The 18,840-nt window shown below is 33.5% G+C and overlaps 2 protein-coding genes across 3 annotated transcripts; both read right to left on the bottom strand.

Annotated features, from left to right (window-relative positions):
* Positions 1 to 624: 624 nt before the first annotated feature.
* Positions 625 to 2,672, bottom strand: LOC7478631 (uncharacterized). The gene is made up of 5 exons (XM_002313625.4): positions 2,171 to 2,672; positions 1,948 to 2,083; positions 1,788 to 1,855; positions 1,614 to 1,700; positions 625 to 942 (listed from the first exon to the last, which is right to left on the bottom strand). Exons 1-5 carry the CDS (start codon positions 2,579 to 2,581, stop codon positions 877 to 879), a joined length of 768 nt encoding a protein of 255 aa, XP_002313661.4. The 5' UTR covers positions 2,582 to 2,672; the 3' UTR covers positions 625 to 876.
* Positions 2,673 to 3,210: 538 nt separating this feature from the next.
* Positions 3,211 to 8,649, bottom strand: LOC7478632 (serine/threonine-protein kinase D6PKL1). Of its 2 annotated transcripts, none has more exons than XM_024608883.2 (3): positions 8,459 to 8,649; positions 5,581 to 7,483; positions 3,211 to 4,337 (listed from the first exon to the last, which is right to left on the bottom strand). In XM_024608883.2, exons 2-3 carry the CDS (start codon positions 7,278 to 7,280, stop codon positions 3,479 to 3,481), a joined length of 2,559 nt encoding a protein of 852 aa, XP_024464651.1. In that variant the 5' UTR covers positions 7,281 to 7,483; positions 8,459 to 8,649; the 3' UTR covers positions 3,211 to 3,478. The 2 variants fall into 2 exon arrangements, with proteins under 2 accessions (XP_024464651.1, XP_024464652.1); XM_024608884.2 differs by lacking the exon at positions 8,459 to 8,649 and adding an exon at positions 7,583 to 8,149.
* Positions 8,650 to 18,840: the final 10,191 nt, after the last annotated feature.

The following is an 18,840-nucleotide window of genomic DNA, read 5'->3' as shown; positions in this document are numbered from 1 at the left end:
AATATCAATGTAAAATACGAAAAGAATAGGAAAAAAATTACATGAAGTACGGTTCACTTTGAAAAATAAAAAATAAATTAAATTCATGATCCATAAAAAAATAAAAAAATATTTATATTTGATTTATAACTAATAGAATATATTGTTGAATTGTTTAAGTACACAAAAAGTTGAATATCTATGAGATGCGAATGCCAACAGGCTGAAAGCTTTGGAGAGGAAACTACAAATGAGGTGCCAGGAGGCAGTAGTACCTGTATAATGATCACAGGTTGAAGGCTTGGCAAGTGCATCTTAAAGAAATTAAAGCCATAACTCAGAGAATCTGTGTTTGTGTATCAAATAAGCAAAGCTCATTTATCCTTGTCGCGAAAGCAGGCATGCCAGTTCCGACTAAAGCACAACTAATTCATGAAAGATTGAAATTTCATAAATGTTTTCACAAACTGGGATGTACCTTAGAAATGTTCGATCAGGAAGACAGCACGAGTCAAAATCCAAATCAGAAAATAGATGAGGCTAATGATATTGTAACCATGTCCAGAAATTTCGCACTCATGGGCAATTATATTCTAGGACAGTGGAATTTTTCTGGATCTGCATCGTCCTGTAAAGGCTGCATCATTTTGATCTCAACAACCAGATTAATCGTTACCTTTGCATAAGCACAAACTACAGGTTTAACATCCAAAGCAACATTCACTTCCACTTTCTCTGGTAATAACACAAGACAAAGGGACAAAAACAGATCCCTGATGACCATGGGAGTTTGACATTAATCTACTTCGTGATAGATAACATGCAATTGCTTTAAATCACTAATGAAATGTTTGTGCAGGATGCTGAAGGTTGGACCAACCAGCATTTAACCGCAAGTTAAATTTTTTCAGCCAAAATGTTGTCCAACAATGATTCACAAGCATCTTCAAGTAGATCCAAAACCTGTGATGAAAAAAGAAATATCATGAGGTTATTGACAAACAAAATGCACTTGAGTTTCTTTTCTGATATGGACAGTAATCAATTAAGAAGTTTTGATAACTTCTGTGTCTATACAAGCGTACAATTTCTATTGTGCAGAATGGTCAAAGCTTCTATCATGAGAAAATTAAAGCAGGCAAGTTAAGAGTTTAAAACTTAGATCATGTACAAGCAGTTCGGCCTACTTTCTACATGAATGCAACACCATGGGTCACAAGGTGAGGGAAGTTAGAGTAGGGAGTTAAGAAAAGCAATCCTGTAACAAATACCGGAAGCCATAAGTATGATCTATAATCCAACGTGCATTGGAGGATCAACAAGCACATCAGCAGTCCGATGAAGAGGCAGCTTCTGATTTGAAATAATATAGGTAATAAGTAAAGAAAAAAAAATGTAACCCAAGAAAGCCTGTATACCTTAGCTCTCTCTTTAAGCGGCAGCATCTATATTGAAGTAAATCTCAGTTCATGTCTTTAAAATAAACTAATTCAATCACATGACATATTGTTCTAAATGCAGTTTAATGAAGAAAAAATCAAGCAACTTAAGTCCTGGTATTGAATACTTTATCAAGATTTCACAAATTTTCAGAACGAGCTCTGACCATTTAACTCAAAATGCTCATGCATTACCTTCTCAAAACCCTGCGGTCCACCATAGTAAGGATCCGGGACTTCAGTTTCTTCATGTTTCTTACAAAAAGAACACATTAACTTAACCTGCGAAAACAAGAGAAACATATGAGACTTAACAAAACAACCTCTATGCTAAAATTCATACCAAAGCCCTATAAGTCTTTCACTAACCTTCTTGTGTGCATCGTCAGGAAGTGTCTCTCTAAATTTCCATCTATTAAAAGCTTCCATTATATCCTCTGCACAAAGCCCAATTCAAACATAACAACATATCATCAAAAGAATTAAAGAAGCTAATAAATGAGGGGGGGGGTGGACATATTTTTTGTACCTCTATTTTGCTTGTCCATAGCAAGAATGATATCAAAATCTCTAAAATCAGATGGCCGAATCGGCCTTGATATGGAAGTTATCTCAACCCCACGCCTTTTAGAAGCTGCCCTCATTCTTGGGTCAGCTGGATTACCCTTTATTAACCACGAAAACAACTATGTTGCTATTTTTCATCCTTTCTCTACAATCAAAGCAACAGAATTTTAGAAACATATGTGTACCTCATGGTAATCAATGGTGCCAGCAGAGTCAATCTTGAACTCAGAATCAAGTCCTCTCTTTTCAACAATATCAGTAAACACACCCTCAGCAGCTGGACTCCTACAAATGTTACCTAAACACACAAAGAGAACAGAGAAAGGTTTGATCTTTGTTGAAGAAGCCATTGATGATGATGATGCTTTGATCACTAAGGACCTGAAATTGATAGCACCGCTTGTGGGGTTTTTCTGATGATGATGATGATGATGATGGGAATATTGGAGAAATGGGTGTTTATTGATGAGAGGAAGTGGGTTTTTTAGAGAGAGGATTTTGGTGGCATTGTGGCAGAATTGTAAATTTAGAGGTGGCTTTGGAAACCTGGTATTAGTAGCACTGATGTACAGGGTAGTTGTTGATGTCCTCGCCATCCCTCCTGTGAGTGTGGAGGTGTTGCGAAGGATATTAGTGAAACGATGATGTTCAAGAACGAGAGCGATTTGTTGTGTTGGATTTTGGTTGGCCTTAAAATAAAATGGGCTGGTGATGGATATGTGGGTCGGGTTTTTTTTAAAAAAATATTTTTTATTTGAATATATCTTCATGTTATTTTGCATATCAATTAAAATTAAATATTTCATCTAAACGATCTTAAAAATACACTATCTTTGTCGACATGATGCATCCATCTTATATAAAAAAAAAAAAAGGCTCAAATTCTATCCACCGATATTTACTAATAAAAATATCTCTCAAAAATTATTTCTCTTTTTTTTGTGTTTATTTTGAATATTAATAATTACAATTTAACATCATAAAATCTCTTTTAAAAACATGATTAGACCAACATTGGATCCTTCTACATCAATCTATATATAAATGCTGGTTTATCAAGAAATGTAAGATAAGATAGCAGCTAAGTTGACTGTCATGTCGATAGAATAAGATTTGAAGGAATTGCAGAAAGCTAAAATATTGAAGGATTGCAGAAAGCTAAATACAGCAGAAATATGGTTAAACCATGGAGAAAAGATAGGCAAACTGCACAGGGAGACTGATATGCTCAGATAAATAAGAGAGCAATGCTTCTTCACCTCCACATTCTCAATTACTTTCCCTCATTTCACGTTTCAACTCTAAACTAGAGTTAAAGGTATACATATATCTCATACTTAATAAGTTGCCGCCAATTTTCAGAATTACATTTACACTATATGCCATAAAGATATATTATATATAGTTACAATAATGATGCGAAACCTCATTTTTAAAAAAGAAAAGAAAAGAAAATCAAACATCTTTCCTTTCTCACATCAGATAATTCCAGGCTAAAACATCTCAAACACTCTTTGCTCTTCTGTATCCTTGACATCCTTAAACTTAGTGCAGTCCTTGTTCTGAGAGAATGTGATTGATGTAATTCCAGCATCGCAGTGTTTAGGCAGCTCTGGTGGAATTGTACACCGTATCAGAGCCCAATTAAGGCCGTCGAAGAAAGGGTGCTGTTTGATCTCTGCAGCCCCTTTGGCAGATCCTAGCCGATTCTCAGGTTCCTTTATCAACAATCCTCTAATCAAATCACGTGCATGAAAACTAACTATAGGGCTGCTGGGGAACTTGAGGCTTCGTGACACAACGTTGGACAAAGTTTCCTCATTTCCTGAGCCCTTGAAAGGCGTTCTACCATATAACAGCTCAAACAAGAAGATTCCAAATGTCCACCAATCAACAGCACTGCCATGACCCTCACCTTTGATTATCTCTGGAGCCAGGTATTCGTGAGTTCCAACAAAGGAGTTAGAACGAGCACTTGTTGGCTCCACTACCACCTGTGGCAGCGGACTGACTTGAGCAGCTAGGTCAGATTTTAACTTCTGAGATTTCGCAGCAGCAACTGATAGAAGTCTTGGAGTGAAACATGATACATGCCAGCTTGGATGGAGGCAGAAAGGATCGATGCAGCTAGCTTCAGAGCATGGACTCGACATCTTTTTTGCGGGCTCTTCAGCAGGTGTAGATGATTGAAGCAGAACTGGATTAACAGCACACCTGAGTGATAGGTCAAAATCTGAAAGCATGATGTGCCCATCCTCTCGGACCAGAATATTTTCTGGTTTTAAATCTCGATAAACAACTCCAAGCATGTGCAAATACTCCAGTGCAAGGAGGACTTCAGCAACATAAAACCTACAAACATGATTTTGTCAGGATGGATTGAAGAGACAAGGGGTAAAAATAAGTTAACAATAGTCAAGTACGAGCAGACCTCTTCTAGTATATTTACTTCTCTATCAAGGTTATTTACAAGTGTGTGCTCCTCAAATCAGGACTGGTTTTGGGCAGTTAAACGCCGATCCTTCTTTAGTTTATATTTTAATAAATATCACTACGATGGAGCACAATTCATATAGGAAGGACATAAGCACCCCTTTTTTTTGTGTGTGTGTGTGTGTATGGGTAGACATGGAACAAATTTCTGGCTACCAATCCATTCCATCTTTTGATTGATTAGTTAACGGCATCTGAACTTCTGAAGCATAAAAGCAGAAAGACTACACGTGTATCCATTGAAAAAACACATGGTAACAAATAGCACTAAGAAGGACTTGAATTACTTGAAGCTCTTGAAACTTGACAACGAAGTATAGACATGACTTACAAACAACCCAGAGATTGGGTCCATGCATTCTGAAATTGACATCCACTTTCTACTTAGTATGTTCCAGCTATGAGAGAGATGAAGGGTGACGTTCCCTAGATAAGAGCCCCCATCAAGTGCTCCACTTCTTTGGAGCAAAAGAAGCTGGCTGTCCAAATTGTGATGTGACGTAGCAATTAAATCACCAGCACACCTTCACATGTATCCATTCACTATACCTTCTATAACTAGCTTCCCCGTAAATTCATTTCTAAGAATTTGGTTTTTAAAACCTGCTGCATATCACCATGTACCAGTAAGACTGTTGCTCCATTAATTTGCTTCCCATTTACCATCAAGGCACACCAAATTCATAAGAAAGGCAGCTACTAGAGCCCAATTGATTATGATTCCCCAACCTTGACTGTAATTTCAGGTTTCCCATAAACTAACCTATCTTAAAGCAATTATGCCCATCATTTTCAACCTACAACTCCCCCCCCCCTTTATAGGGATGAAATGCTAGGCACAAACAATTTAACAGCCATCATATTGATGATCGATGAATGTGGAACAAGTGTTCGTGTGTGTGTACATGCGTCTGTGAGAGAGAGTTTGTGCCCTGCAACCCACCAACGCCCCACGTGTGTGAGGGGGAGAGAGTGAGAGACAGAGAGAGAGAAGGGTGTCCAAGTTGCATAGTATGCAGCAAAAAAGATTGTTAAGTCGAATAAAATACGCTGCAAAGCCTAAGCCAGGAAAATTTGCGAGAACCTAAATAGAAATTAGTACCTTGCGGCTTGTTCAGCAAAACTCCTGCCAGGTTGTTTCTGCCGCAGCACATGCAGATCTCCACCAGGACAGTACTCCATAACCAAGCAGGAGAGTTTATCTGACACAAAATGGGCATATAATGTAGGGAGAAAAGGATGGTCCAGCATCTGCAAAATCTTTCTTTCAGTTAGGGCCCTAGACATCTTCTTCCTGCTTGCCAAATAGTCGTTGTCCATCACCTTCAAAGCAAATAGGCAATTTGTACCACTTAGCTCAGCAAGATAAACAGACCCAATATCCCCACAACCAAGCTTCTTGATCAGCTTAAAATGTTTCAAACAAAAGCTTCCATGCTGCTTCTGAATATGGCGAATGGCTTCCCACCTCACGTCCTTTGACATGTGAGGCCGACTGCCACTACGACTAGACCCGCTTAAATTGCTATCATCACTAATACTCGTGCTACTACTATAGTCACCAATACTACTTTTTGAACTTTGAGAGAATTCCCCCTTTTCTCTTGATCTTGATCTTTCATCAACCTTTGTCGATATAGATCTCGTTCTGTTAACACCATTCAAACTAGAACCCAGCCTGCCTGAACTTGTGTCAGCAATGATTGAATTGTATTCAGTGCTGTGATTTGTACTGCTAGAAGCTGGAGAAGCTTTCGCACCTCCTCTCCTTCCACTCTCCAGCATACAGTCATGCATCGTGCTGTCCGAATTGCTTGTACTAGGATTCAGATCATTATTGACTTTTTTATTACTTGGATTAGAACTGCTGGAGGCAGAAGCTGAATCCTGCTTTACTTTCTTCTTAATGAAGTTTTTGCTCCTGAAGATTGGCTTGATGAAGCACGGAGCATTACATACAGAATTATTCACTGTACGACCAGGGCTTGAACCAGACACAGAAAGTAAGGAGGAAGCATGCAAATGGTTTTTCTCCTCTCCTGGCACTGGAGTTTTTACAGAAACTTTGATTGAGGCCAAAGCAATCTCATCTGCCGCTTTTGGCTTCTCACCAACATGACTGGTAAATGAACAATCTGTAGATTTAAGCTCTCCAACTTCTTCCTTTGATATTTCACTATCAAACCCTGTAGGCAGAGGAACAACCTGATCCCGCGAAGAATGGAGAGTTTGATGTGATAACTCCGCCTTGACCATTTCTGAGGATTCAAACATCTTCTCAGAAGAATTTGATGTGATTTTTTCTGGTACAAGAGAGATTTCTACCAAATTTCCATTGCCTTCATTTAGGGGGAGCCCAGATCCATCAGCCTCAACTACGACTGCCCTATACAACCTTTTGATAGTTCCCACTTCTGAGGACCTTGATGAACTTGTTGGTCTTGATAATCGCTTCATTGCTGCCATCTCCGACGCCTGAGAGATGCATAATCCCCTCAAAGCTTGCTTCAAACTAACAGGCTCTGAAATTCCAATTCCTGACATTTGAGGTGAACCAACCCTCATTGGTCTCTTCATAGCTTTCTTCCTTAAAGCATCTTTAACAACTTCATCATTGTGCTTAGTGGAGGTTCTAATCTCAATTGATTCAAAAAGACGATTGATGTCATCTTCAATAGAATACCTATTTCCCAATTTTAAAACAGAATGCTTCCTCGCTTTCTCATCCATTTTCAATTCAAAATCCAACTCTTCATTTGATTCAACAATTTCAGAAATACTGGGCACTGCATCCATCTCCATGGTGTTCACTCAAATACTACAGACAACAAACTTTCCAAAAACTATATTAACCCAATTCTAAAGAAACATTTTGAAGGCAAAGCTGCACAGATATCAGAAAGAACACCATATATCCTTGGAAATTCTCTTCAAACATAACGATCCCCTAATCCAAACAGCCCGTGAAATCCCATTCACTAACCTCAAAAAGGAGCATTCAAACCCTGCCACAATCACCAATTTTCATTGAGAGAATTATTCATTCCATAAAGCCCCCCTCCCAAAAAAAAAAAGACTAACACGAACTAAAAAAAATACTCTACCATAAATTCAATATCCAGAGCTCTTCATCAGATCAATCAAAACCCCATTTGCAGACATGATTCAAATTTTACCAAACTTGTTTAGGCACTATTTGTCAAAAAAAGATAAAGAGCTTATTTGACCATAAAAAGAAGGGTTTCTTTTAATTTAAGCAAAAGTGTAAAGATGTGCCTACACTTGGCCCTCTTAGCTTTTCTTTACCAACAATTCATGGGACTGACATTGATCAAGCAACCAACATTTAGACACTCGGATAGCTACAAAACAAAAAGGTTTCCCGGTTCCCATAATCCTTTTCATTTCTTATTTGAACATTTCATTTAATAATTAATAATCATATAATAAATACAATTAGTTGTCAAATCCACTGTTCTAGATCTTGTTGGTCATGTTAAATCATCAAACAGAAAGATGTTTTTGTGTCAACTCATGCTTGTATTTTCAATTATCAAAACATGCTTAGATTTTTAAATTAAAAATAAATAATAAAAAAATGGGCGAGAAAATAAAGTGGTTTTTCACTTCAAAATTGAATATCCCAATTCAAACCCACCGCCATGTGTCTAGTTACAAAAACATAAATCAACTCAAACAGTTCAAAATGTGTAATTACAGATTAGAAACTAGTATTATTATTACTCCCAACAAAATTCTAAAAAAAATAATATTATCATTTACTTCATGAATTAAAAAGAAGAAGAAGAAGAAGAAGAAGAAGAGATATCAAATAACCAGGAGTTGAAAGAAAAAAAAATATCAAAGCAAAAAAAAAGGGTCCAAAAATAGATACAGAAACAAAAACAGTACGAGAAAACGCTCTCTGTTCTGTTCAAACACACACCAAAAAAAGAAACAAGGAAACGAAAACTCCTTACCTGAAAAAGATCGGAAACGAAAAGCAGCGGCTGGATAACAGGAAGAAGGCGAGAAGGAAAAGAAATAGCAGAGATGATGGTTAGGGTTGGAGTTGGGGTTAGGAGTTAGGGCACGAGAGAGAGCGGTGGGAGAGTGAATGAGGAAAGAGAAAAGTTGGAATGCAAATGATCACGAGAAGTATCAGTAGCTTACTGTTTCTTCTCTTCTGTTCGAGTAGTGATTGGATGACAACGTTGTTAATGACAACATTTCTCAGTGGTCATTCAAGCTCGATTGAAGCGCGTGCTTGCCATCCAAATATTTACTCGTTAACATGTTGCATATCAGTCCTTGTTCTTCGAGAATCTTACTAGATTTTCCCTATGCTTTTTTTTGTTCTAATAAATTCATCACATATCGATTTCTAAGTTAGAGAAAAACTGGTAAAAGGTGAATATTAAATATTTTTTTTGTTGTTGCAAGATAAAATAAATTGTTTTGTGTTTGATTTTTTTATAATTAATCAAATTTATGGAATATGTTACTTTGAAATGTCATCAACTAAATTGATGTCACGTTCATTGCAAAAATTATTAATTATAGTGACTAAGTTCTAGTGGTCCAATTTGATTTTATGGGTAATTATAGCAACAATAATACATTCATGAAAAACTATAATAAAAAAATAATGTAGTTAACAATACCAAAAAAAATTACAAAATCTCCTTCTTTACAAATTTCAGGAATCACATATATGTAAAAATTATAATTATTAATTGTATTTTTATTAATAATAACATCAAGTAAAATGGTTGTCATATCCCATTTGTTATTGTAATTATAGTTGTTTTTTAAGGTATTTTTTATTTAAAAATATATTAAAATAATATTTTTTTATTTTAAAAAAATATATTTTTAACATCATCACATCAAAACAATATCAAAATATCAAAAAAACATATATTATTTTATTATAAAAATACTTTACCACCACAAAAATAAACGAGGCATTAATCTATTCAATATTTATTTTATTAATAAATATGTTTTTGGTTTTAAATTTTTTATCATAAAATAAATAATATCATAATAAAAAGAATTATCTAAACGAACTATAAGAACAAATGACGTGTTCATGGTCAATAATTTTTATAATGTTCCACATGTAATTATCAATAATTATAGTATAAAAAAAATTACAAGAAAAAAAAAAACAGAGGAAAAAACATGAGCCAAGTAAAAAACGATAAGAATATCTCTTGCCAGAATTTTGAGCATCACGGAATTTTTCAACTTTGAATCCCACTCTCGTTTATCTTCTTCCATTAAACGTGTAAACTGCACTCTGATTTTATCAGCCTGCCACGTCATGTTGTCATATGCTATTCATTTTGAAAACGATGTCAAACAATCAGTTTCCTGTTTCTTTCTCTGAAATGGCGGAAAAATGAGAAGAACAGTGTGAATTTATATTAAAAAAAATTAAAAAAAAAAAAGAGCGGTACCCAATGCTGTGCATGGTGGGTGGAGATTGTCTACGTTAAGGTGTATTTTAGTCTCTTCGTTTCGTTAACTAATTAATTAATGTCATAATGAAATGAAGAGGACTAGAAGCAAGGGAACCTTTTTCTCAACTTTTTTAGTAACTGTTTGGCATTTTGGCTAAATTTGTTTTTTAATAAAATTAAAATTTTAAATATTTTTAGATTATTTTAATATATTGATATCAAAAATAAATTTTAAAAAATAAAAAATATATATTATTTTAATATATTTCCAAACAAAAATTAATTTAAAAATCAACTTTTTAAATTATACTTTTTTAAAATTCAATAACTATCTTTTAAAAAACTCATTTAATAATTTATTCATTATTTGCATAATCACATCAAGAGCTGTATTTTAAGGCAAATAAGGTTAGCACTCTTTAAGCAAATCATTTATATCTATATCAATGTATTTATAATAATTTATTTTCTCTTGATTTTTCTTAAAATCTGAAATCTAGCTAGATGATAATATAAAGAGTAAACTAGTTATAAGATTTTTTTATCTTTTATCTTTTAATTTTTAAAAACATACACTAGAAATTTATATATTTTGTATTTTTTTCCGTGAAAAAATAAAATCAAAAAACAATTTTGATTAACCATCAACAGTTTTTACACGAGTTTGCCCCTTTTTATTACTAAAACAAAACACAATGGATATCAGTAGCTTCATTTTTATAAAATTTCTCTAGATTTTTAGTGAGAGGGAGAGTGTGGCGAGGGAGTATAAAATAGTCTTGGCATTTGGGATATTTTTATAAAAAAAAAAAAATGGAGATTAATCGGAATGATTACAGTAAACATCTTAATCATCCTAAAATAAATTTTAATCAAGTCGGTGATGACAGCACAAGTGGGAGCAAAAGCTCCACCAACATCGAAACTTAGAGGACCCAATGCCAGAGGATAGCAAGCAAAATATCATGTTAGTGTTAATCAAACCAACTAAATTAAAGTTCTTTTTGTCGAATGATTACGTTTTTTTGAAACTTCTACTAATTCATGCTGTAAATGTCAAAGCACTGTCCATGCCACTGTGGATTTTGAAGGGTGAGTAAATTTTAGAAGAAAATCCCAATATCCTCCACCATTCTCAATGACCTCCAAGCCTCAAATCCTTCCAGACCTAAATAATTTCCTTTACAGAGGTAGGTGTACCTGAAGGCCCTACTAGGAATGTCTATGAACTAACTTTATTAAGACTCATTATCATCAAACAAACTTGTAACCAATTCTGCAACTCCTTCCATGAATGAAGGAAAGGGATTAGGTTGTAGTGAAGAGACCTTCTGTCTAGGCATATGAACTAGCTGGGTTACAATATCTTACATGACTTGCGAGAATTAATGACTTTTGATTTTGAGTTATAATTCCTTTTTTTATATTTTACAAGCAGCTAGCCCATAATAAAATTAAGACAAACACATAGTACAAACACATGACATGCGAAATTATTGATAAATGAAAACAATGATCATAAAATTAGCAATCTCAAATTCAAGCATATATATGATATTTATTGCCTTTTAGATTTTAGATTTTATGTTTTTTTCCTCCAATGTAATCCGACTTCATTAGCCAGTAGTACCAAACCAAGCATCGAAGGAACACACGGAATACATAGAATCTGACCACACAGCCCAAGTTCCGACCTTCATAAAGGACCTCATTGATTATACCCCAACCATCAAACATGTTGTTGGCGTCTTAACCAGCAATGTCCTGTGTTCTACCATGCTTTTGTTGTAAACTAAAGGCAAGGTTCCTTTCTCACCAAATTAACTTGGAAAAAAATAGATCGTTAACATTCGGTTGAAACCTTTGTGCTCCAATCGAATCTTTGCAACATTTATCTGAATATTTTTTTTATTTGTTGTTAAGAAACCTAAATTGACTCGGTTAGTCGCATATCTGTCTTGGATTTTATAAAAAATATGAGAATTTAATTGTGGGACTTGGTTAAAAACTTAATTTGATTAATAATTCGATCAAAATTTATTGGTTTTTTTTTTAAAAACCAATTTAGAGAATTTGTGATCACTTCTTTATTGTTTTATGATCTGTTCATTTTTGACATATCGATTATTATTTTTTAGTTCGATCCTCGATATATCTTGAAATTCCAATATTATTAGTTTTTAGTACATTTTGGACGATGAATTAAAAGGAACTTGATTGTGAAATGTATACAGTGATTGTTTTTGAAGGATATATATAAACCTCTTCAAATATGTGATAGACGTCCAGTCTCGGCCTACCTGCAAGCAAGCATACAATTCCCTTCGGAGAGCACACAAATATAATGATCCCATGCATGCGAGAGTACTAAAAAGATTAGTAAATTAGCAGCGTGGTATGTACTTAAGGGTGCACAAGGCCTTGCTAGAAAGAATTAAGGATGCTCCAACTAGTTAATGTCACTCCTTGAAGAAAATGAGGTTCTAAAAAATGTCATTTAGCCAGGTTTCCAGACTCTTGCATGCCTTGAAATATTGTAGCATTTTCAAGAACGAGACACATATACTCGTGAATGTAATTTCCCCGTTTTGTAATGGAAATCGACCTTTCTCTGAGAGAGAAAATTGGCTTATATATATATTCTCGTGTGAAATCTTCTTAAAAAAACAAACACGTACAGTCCATTACTTGAAATCTTAACTTCCAGGAAGAAAAAAATCCTATATTTTTCAAATCAAATGAGATACTTAGATCTCATTGTACGTGTTTAAGAAACATGAACATATAATTAGATTTAAAAAATAAATACAGAGACATGGAAATAAATTTATTTTTAAAATGGTTGTAAAGTAATTTTTTATCCAAAAAAAAACATGTTCTGTGTATCCTAATTGTTTTCATCTCTCATGTTTAATTTAATTAGGATAGTAACCAGACAATACCTGCTGCTAGTTTCTTTTCTCCCGTATGCTGAAGGACCCATCTTCATATTTCCCGCCCATAAAGTTTCCATGCTAGAGTCCTATTATAAACAAAAAGTTGACTAAAAAAAGCGAGTAACATGTGAAAGGGGAAAAAAAAAGGTTTTTAAGGACACGAGAAATTAGCATATTGTCTCAGTGTCTTACCACATGTTTCCATAAAAATCCACTGAACTTGATCTCCCTCATGATACCTCGGAAAGAAAAAGGATTTTGATTATCCTCTAACAATGATAACACTACTGGAACTGTAATCAAACCCGATATATAATCTCTCTCTCTCTTCTTTTTTTTTCCCTTTCTTTTTACTTGGTTGGTGGAGAGCCTTGTTGTTTTAACCATCATCATGAATGTTAAGGGTAATTAACGCTATCTCTCTTTGAATGTGTTTTGAATTCCTTAGCCTCAGATGTACGTACTTCACCACTCTTTCCCGTTGTGTCGTGTTAATCAATTTGTATATGAATTTTCAAATTTTCCACACGTGTTTTTTCATTGATTTCTTACAAGTCTCTTGAGATAGTATTTGGTTGGTCTCTCAAAACATTAAATAAAATAAAAAAAATGTGTTTTTATATATTTTTTTTATTTTAAAAATACAAAAAAAATCATTTTAAAATCGTCTCATAAACATGTTTATTTTATGATTCTGCCTGTCCAACTATATATATTTCTATCTCTTTTATATTCGTGTTTTTTATTTTTAAACATTAATCAAATACAGCCTAAAAAAATCATGCTTCGTTCCTGCACATTTCCGATTAATAATTACATCAACAATATAAAATAAAATCATTAAAATGAAGTACGGATGAAGTGGTTGGAATATTGTAGTGCATGTGGTATATACATGAAGGGATGATATTGTAATCTGACTCTTGGAGTGTGTGATATTCTAATTAATTCTGTTTTTTTTTTAAGAAATAAATAATTAAATTCAAAGCCTCCGTCCAAAAATATCAAAACTTGATAAAATACCTTGAAATTTTTCCAACATAACAAGCTTGTGTACATTACATGTCAACATTCAAAAAATTATCTGAATCAAAAGTTATTAGATCATGCCATACCAGGCTATACAGGCCCAGGGTCATTTATTTCTCATTTATAGAGATAGGGGCATGTATGAAAATCGAAAAAATTGGAGGAGCCAGATGAAATATTTCTTAATAAAGCAGGGGTATATGGGTAGTTTTTGAAGAATTGGAGGTGCCGTAGCCCCTATGTTAGATCTCGCGTGGTTCAGCCTATGGAACAGGTTATGGCCTATGGGCTATGGGTGGATTATAACTAGGCTTCATATGATCAGATGGAGAAGATAATTTATCACAATGCATGTGAAAAACGTGTTGTACTGAACTTTTATTTTTGTTTTGATTTGGGGAATTTTTTTTTGAAGGCCAGCACAATCTAGTTAATAGTATGTTTGTTATCATTTTAGCACTTAGTTTTTTTAATTTTTAAAAAAATATATTAAAATAATATTTTTTTTATTTTTAAAAATTTATTTTTGATATTAGTATATCAAAACGATCTAAAAATAATAAAAAAATTAATTTGAAACAAAAAAGTAAAAGATTTTTATTTAAAAAAAAGGCTTTTAAAACGCAAAAATAAACAGAATCTATTTTTTTAGAGAATGACATGGGTTGAAAAAATATTTAGAAAAGTAACACAGTTTGAATACACAATCATATTTCTGAAAATTATTTTCGTACATAACCATTATTTTCAATAACGATTGCTTAATTATGTTTTAAAATATGTATCTTGCAAATTAATTAACATAGACAAAAAACCAATCTAAAATTTTATAAAGATTCAGAAGTCAAAATATGAGATTCGAGATACAATGAGGCAATGACCATTAAATAAATAAGAGATAGGGTGATATGGCAAGAGTGAATATAAAAAAAAAAAAATGAGTTATCGGGAACATACCAAGCTTTGTTTTTTACATACCCGATATGATTATAAAGATCTTGACAGGACTATTCTAACGATACTTTGGAAGACCATCAAACGAGATTGCAACCAGCCTTAAACTAACTCCGGACAAAATCCCTAATCAATTACGGCATTGTTTGATGGTTTTTCAATGTGTGATTAAAATCATCTCGCCATAATCTTTTTAATGATATTATATATGTAAAAAACAAAGCCTTGGTGTGTTTCCATTGACCCATTCTTTATTTTTCTTTTTTGTTCTTCCCTCTTTATCTATGTGTTTTAATCTTATTTCTTGATAATTGGATTCTCATAAAATTTTGGGTAGATTTTTGTATATATTAATTAATTTAAAAGGGACATAAATTTTAAAACAAATGTTATTTACAAACGCAATTATGTTTTTTTTATGACCAGTGTTATTTTTTTTTAAAAAAATTATCGATTAAGAAAAATAAAATACTGTGATTTGTGTGATCAAACTAGCTCCAGAAATTGAAAATACCTTGGACATGCCCACATACATAGTTGTCTAATTTGTTTTGAAGTTTGACGCATAGTTTTGAAACCCGGCTCGGCTCGGTGGGTCGATCCAGGGCTGGAATCGGGCCGAGTTTAATGAAAAACAGGGAAAGTTAAAACCCAGGGTAACCTGGTCAAAAGCCTGGTTGTTATTTTTGTTATTTTTTTTACTAAAACAATGTTATTTTGATTTTTTTAAAAAAAATCAAAATTAACCCCATTCACTTGGTGACCAGGTCAAAAACCCAGAACCTGGATCTTGAACCGAATCGAATTTAAAAACTCTGGTTTGATGAGGTTTAGGTTATAAGGTGATTTTGTTATCAATAAATCAACTTAGATGAATTCTAAATTCCAGATGATGTTATTTTGGGTGATTGAAAAACTAAAAAACTAAAATAATATTATTTTAAATATTTGAAATTGACTTGATTAAAATACACTTAGAATAATTCAAGTTTTGTCAAAGTAATATTTAAAATGACGAAACCCTGTCTGAGTCATTAACAGCCACATGTTTAATAACTATGCCTTTTCTATCCTGTAACAGCCGCGTGTTGAGGTTATTAATCAACCTGTGTAATAACCATGCCTTTTCTATCTTGTAACAGCCACATGTAGAGAATTTCTACATCACACGCGTGAAACACTTGGGCATGCCTCTGACTAATTCAAGCCATGAATATAAGTTGTTGTCAGAGGCCAAACAAACAAGACACAAACTGTGATGAACTCCACTGACGGCCATCCTTGCAAAGGACAAAACATACCAGTTGGAAGATTTGTTATCGGCCAAATCCCATGTCCCCATCACAGGCAGACATGCAGGACAAGAAGGGATCAAAATTCAAATATGTTATGGCTCCAAAAGTCTCCCAAGTAGGGCTGTTTTTGTTTCTAGTCAATGTCCCAGACTCTTCGACTTCAACCCTTTGTGATATTGGCGGCAGTAGCAGAAACTAGCAAGAGAATTACACTACGGCTACATACGTGTCTTAGCTAGCCAGAAATTGACTAGCAAGTTATGCAAAAGTCTCAGATTTTCTTCTTACATCAAATCATCGTCTAGCTTGTGGTCGACTGCCACAAAGGTTCCAAGAACATAATTAACATTCTAATTGTCCAGTTTGACCCGTTTACATCTGATTATTCAGGGACGAACATCTGCTGGCTGGATAAATATGGGCTAAAAAATTACATCCGCATCGAATTTATCAAGATTGAAAACTCCAAGCCGAAGTGTCAAATTGAACCGACTCGTCTCGGAGACTAATGCATATATTCCACTACTGCATTGGACTGGGATGAATCAGAAGGTCTGGAATTTGAAAAATCCCAACTGTTTGCTTAAGTAATGAATCACTAACTTGGGCAAAGGCTAGATATAGATTGTATACAATATACATCACTGGAAGCGGGTAGAAGAAGAAAAGGGTAGACTTCATTGCCCCGGAAGATTCATCAAATGTTCCACTTCCACCCTTATGTTTTTAAGTGCTTATCTCGAAATTTGATAAAGATTAATTTTCACTTAAAAATTAATTAAAATAATATTTTTTTATTTTTTAAAATTAATTTTAATATTACTATATCAAAACAATAAAAAAAATATCAAAAAAGTATTTTAAAACTAAAAAAATTCAAAGAATTAAGATTACATACATAATTTCATGCCTTTTTCTAGATTTACCCAAGAAAGGTGGCTTTCTATATTAATTACGTAAAGCAACTGTTTGGACAACTAACCTGGTGCCAAAGGAAGTTTCCCTTTGCTAATGGGGATATTAGGGTGAGGTAAGTAATGATCTCTTCTTCTTCCTTTATCAGTAAGTACACAGAAAATCTAAAGTGGATGCCATGGGACCGCGAGACATAAGCCTATTTGACATATTTTACTGTACCATTACTTCCATGTTGAAGATGATTGGATATTGAATTTATGAATTACATTATGGGTCAATCTCATTTGCGACATGTATACAAGGAAGCTACAAGGATACGAGGAGGAGACAAATTGTGCCATGTCCCTTGCTAGTGTCTTGCTTGGCTTTTTGCAGAAAATCCCAGACAAAACATCAACTAGATAACAACTTAGTGTGAGATTATTGCCCATAAATATTACAATCAGTTTTCTAGTTTGAGATGGACTGATGATGCTCTCTAACCCACAAAAACTGAGCTTGGCATCGTGCAGTTGTAATTAGTACACGTAGATTATGTCAACAAAAATGACAGTGATGGTAGCAGGTTAATTATTGCTTGTTTAATTTTAATTTGGTGGCAGCGAAGCGTTGTTTCTTTATTTAACGAAGGATTGTGAGACTTCGGGGAGTTGAAGACATCTTCTCCGTTTAATTTAAGCCACTTGTATTTAGTTAAAACAAGGATGCAGTATTTTCATCAGTTACTTAATGATTTAATTAACAAAGGATTTAAATAATAATTATTCACTGATTAATTGACGTGTCACATTAAAATTGACATGAACTTTATTTTTATCTTTATCTTTATAAACTGTAATGAAGTCAAATATGATGAATAATTCTACGATATTTAAATTATTCATAACATAAAGGCCTTTTTCAATCCAAGACATCCTGAAAATGACTTCTAACATGGTTTAATTTTTTTTTAAGTACAATGATATTTGTTTTTTAAAGTATTTTTTATTATAAAATACATTAAATTAATTTTTTTTAAAAAAATTATTTTTAATACTAGCAAATTAAAAATATCTAAACATACGTAAATAAAATTAATTTGAAGTATAGACAAAAATAAAAAAATTATTTTTTAAAAATTATTTTTAAAATATAAAAACAAACAAATATTTTTACACCTCAATTTCTTTCTTAATTTTCCTTCCTTTTTTTTTTCTGGCACTCGAAAGGAAATTCTTTAGTAGAAACTTTTTAAATCACATGAACTAAGCATTTTCTATCAATTATAACTTACCAAAATCTTCACAAAGCATCTAAAATAATAATTGATAATCACTATGTGGTCAATCGTGTGACTTGTTCCGCCCCCGTCCCGGGTTCGACCTTCTATGTGCACGCCTGTCACCCTCGCGGTGCCTTACCTGCTCCTGGGCTTGCAGGATGTCCAGTGGGCCGTGGGGAATAGTCGTGGTGCGCGTAAGCTGACCCGGACACCCCACGTAAATAAAAATAAAAAAAATAAAAATTGATAATCACAATGTTCCATAATGAAGCCAAATTTCCCTTTCCACAAATAATCACACACTTTGTTTTTAATTCTCAAATATCCCCGCACCAATCACGTATTATCCTGGAGTAAATTCTTTTTTTTCTAGATTATTTCAAGAATATATATTTCATATCAATTTAATAAATTTATAGAAACAGATTCTTTTAAATATCAACTTCAAAACATTGAAAGGAAACTAATCTTCTCGATCATTAGACCGACCCCTTAATAGTC

Source organism: Populus trichocarpa, chromosome 9, assembly GCF_000002775.5.
Source record: "Populus trichocarpa isolate Nisqually-1 chromosome 9, P.trichocarpa_v4.1, whole genome shotgun sequence".
In the NCBI taxonomy this organism is placed as follows: domain Eukaryota; kingdom Viridiplantae; phylum Streptophyta; class Magnoliopsida; order Malpighiales; family Salicaceae; genus Populus; species Populus trichocarpa.
This window is presented reverse-complemented; position numbering and strand designations above follow the sequence as displayed.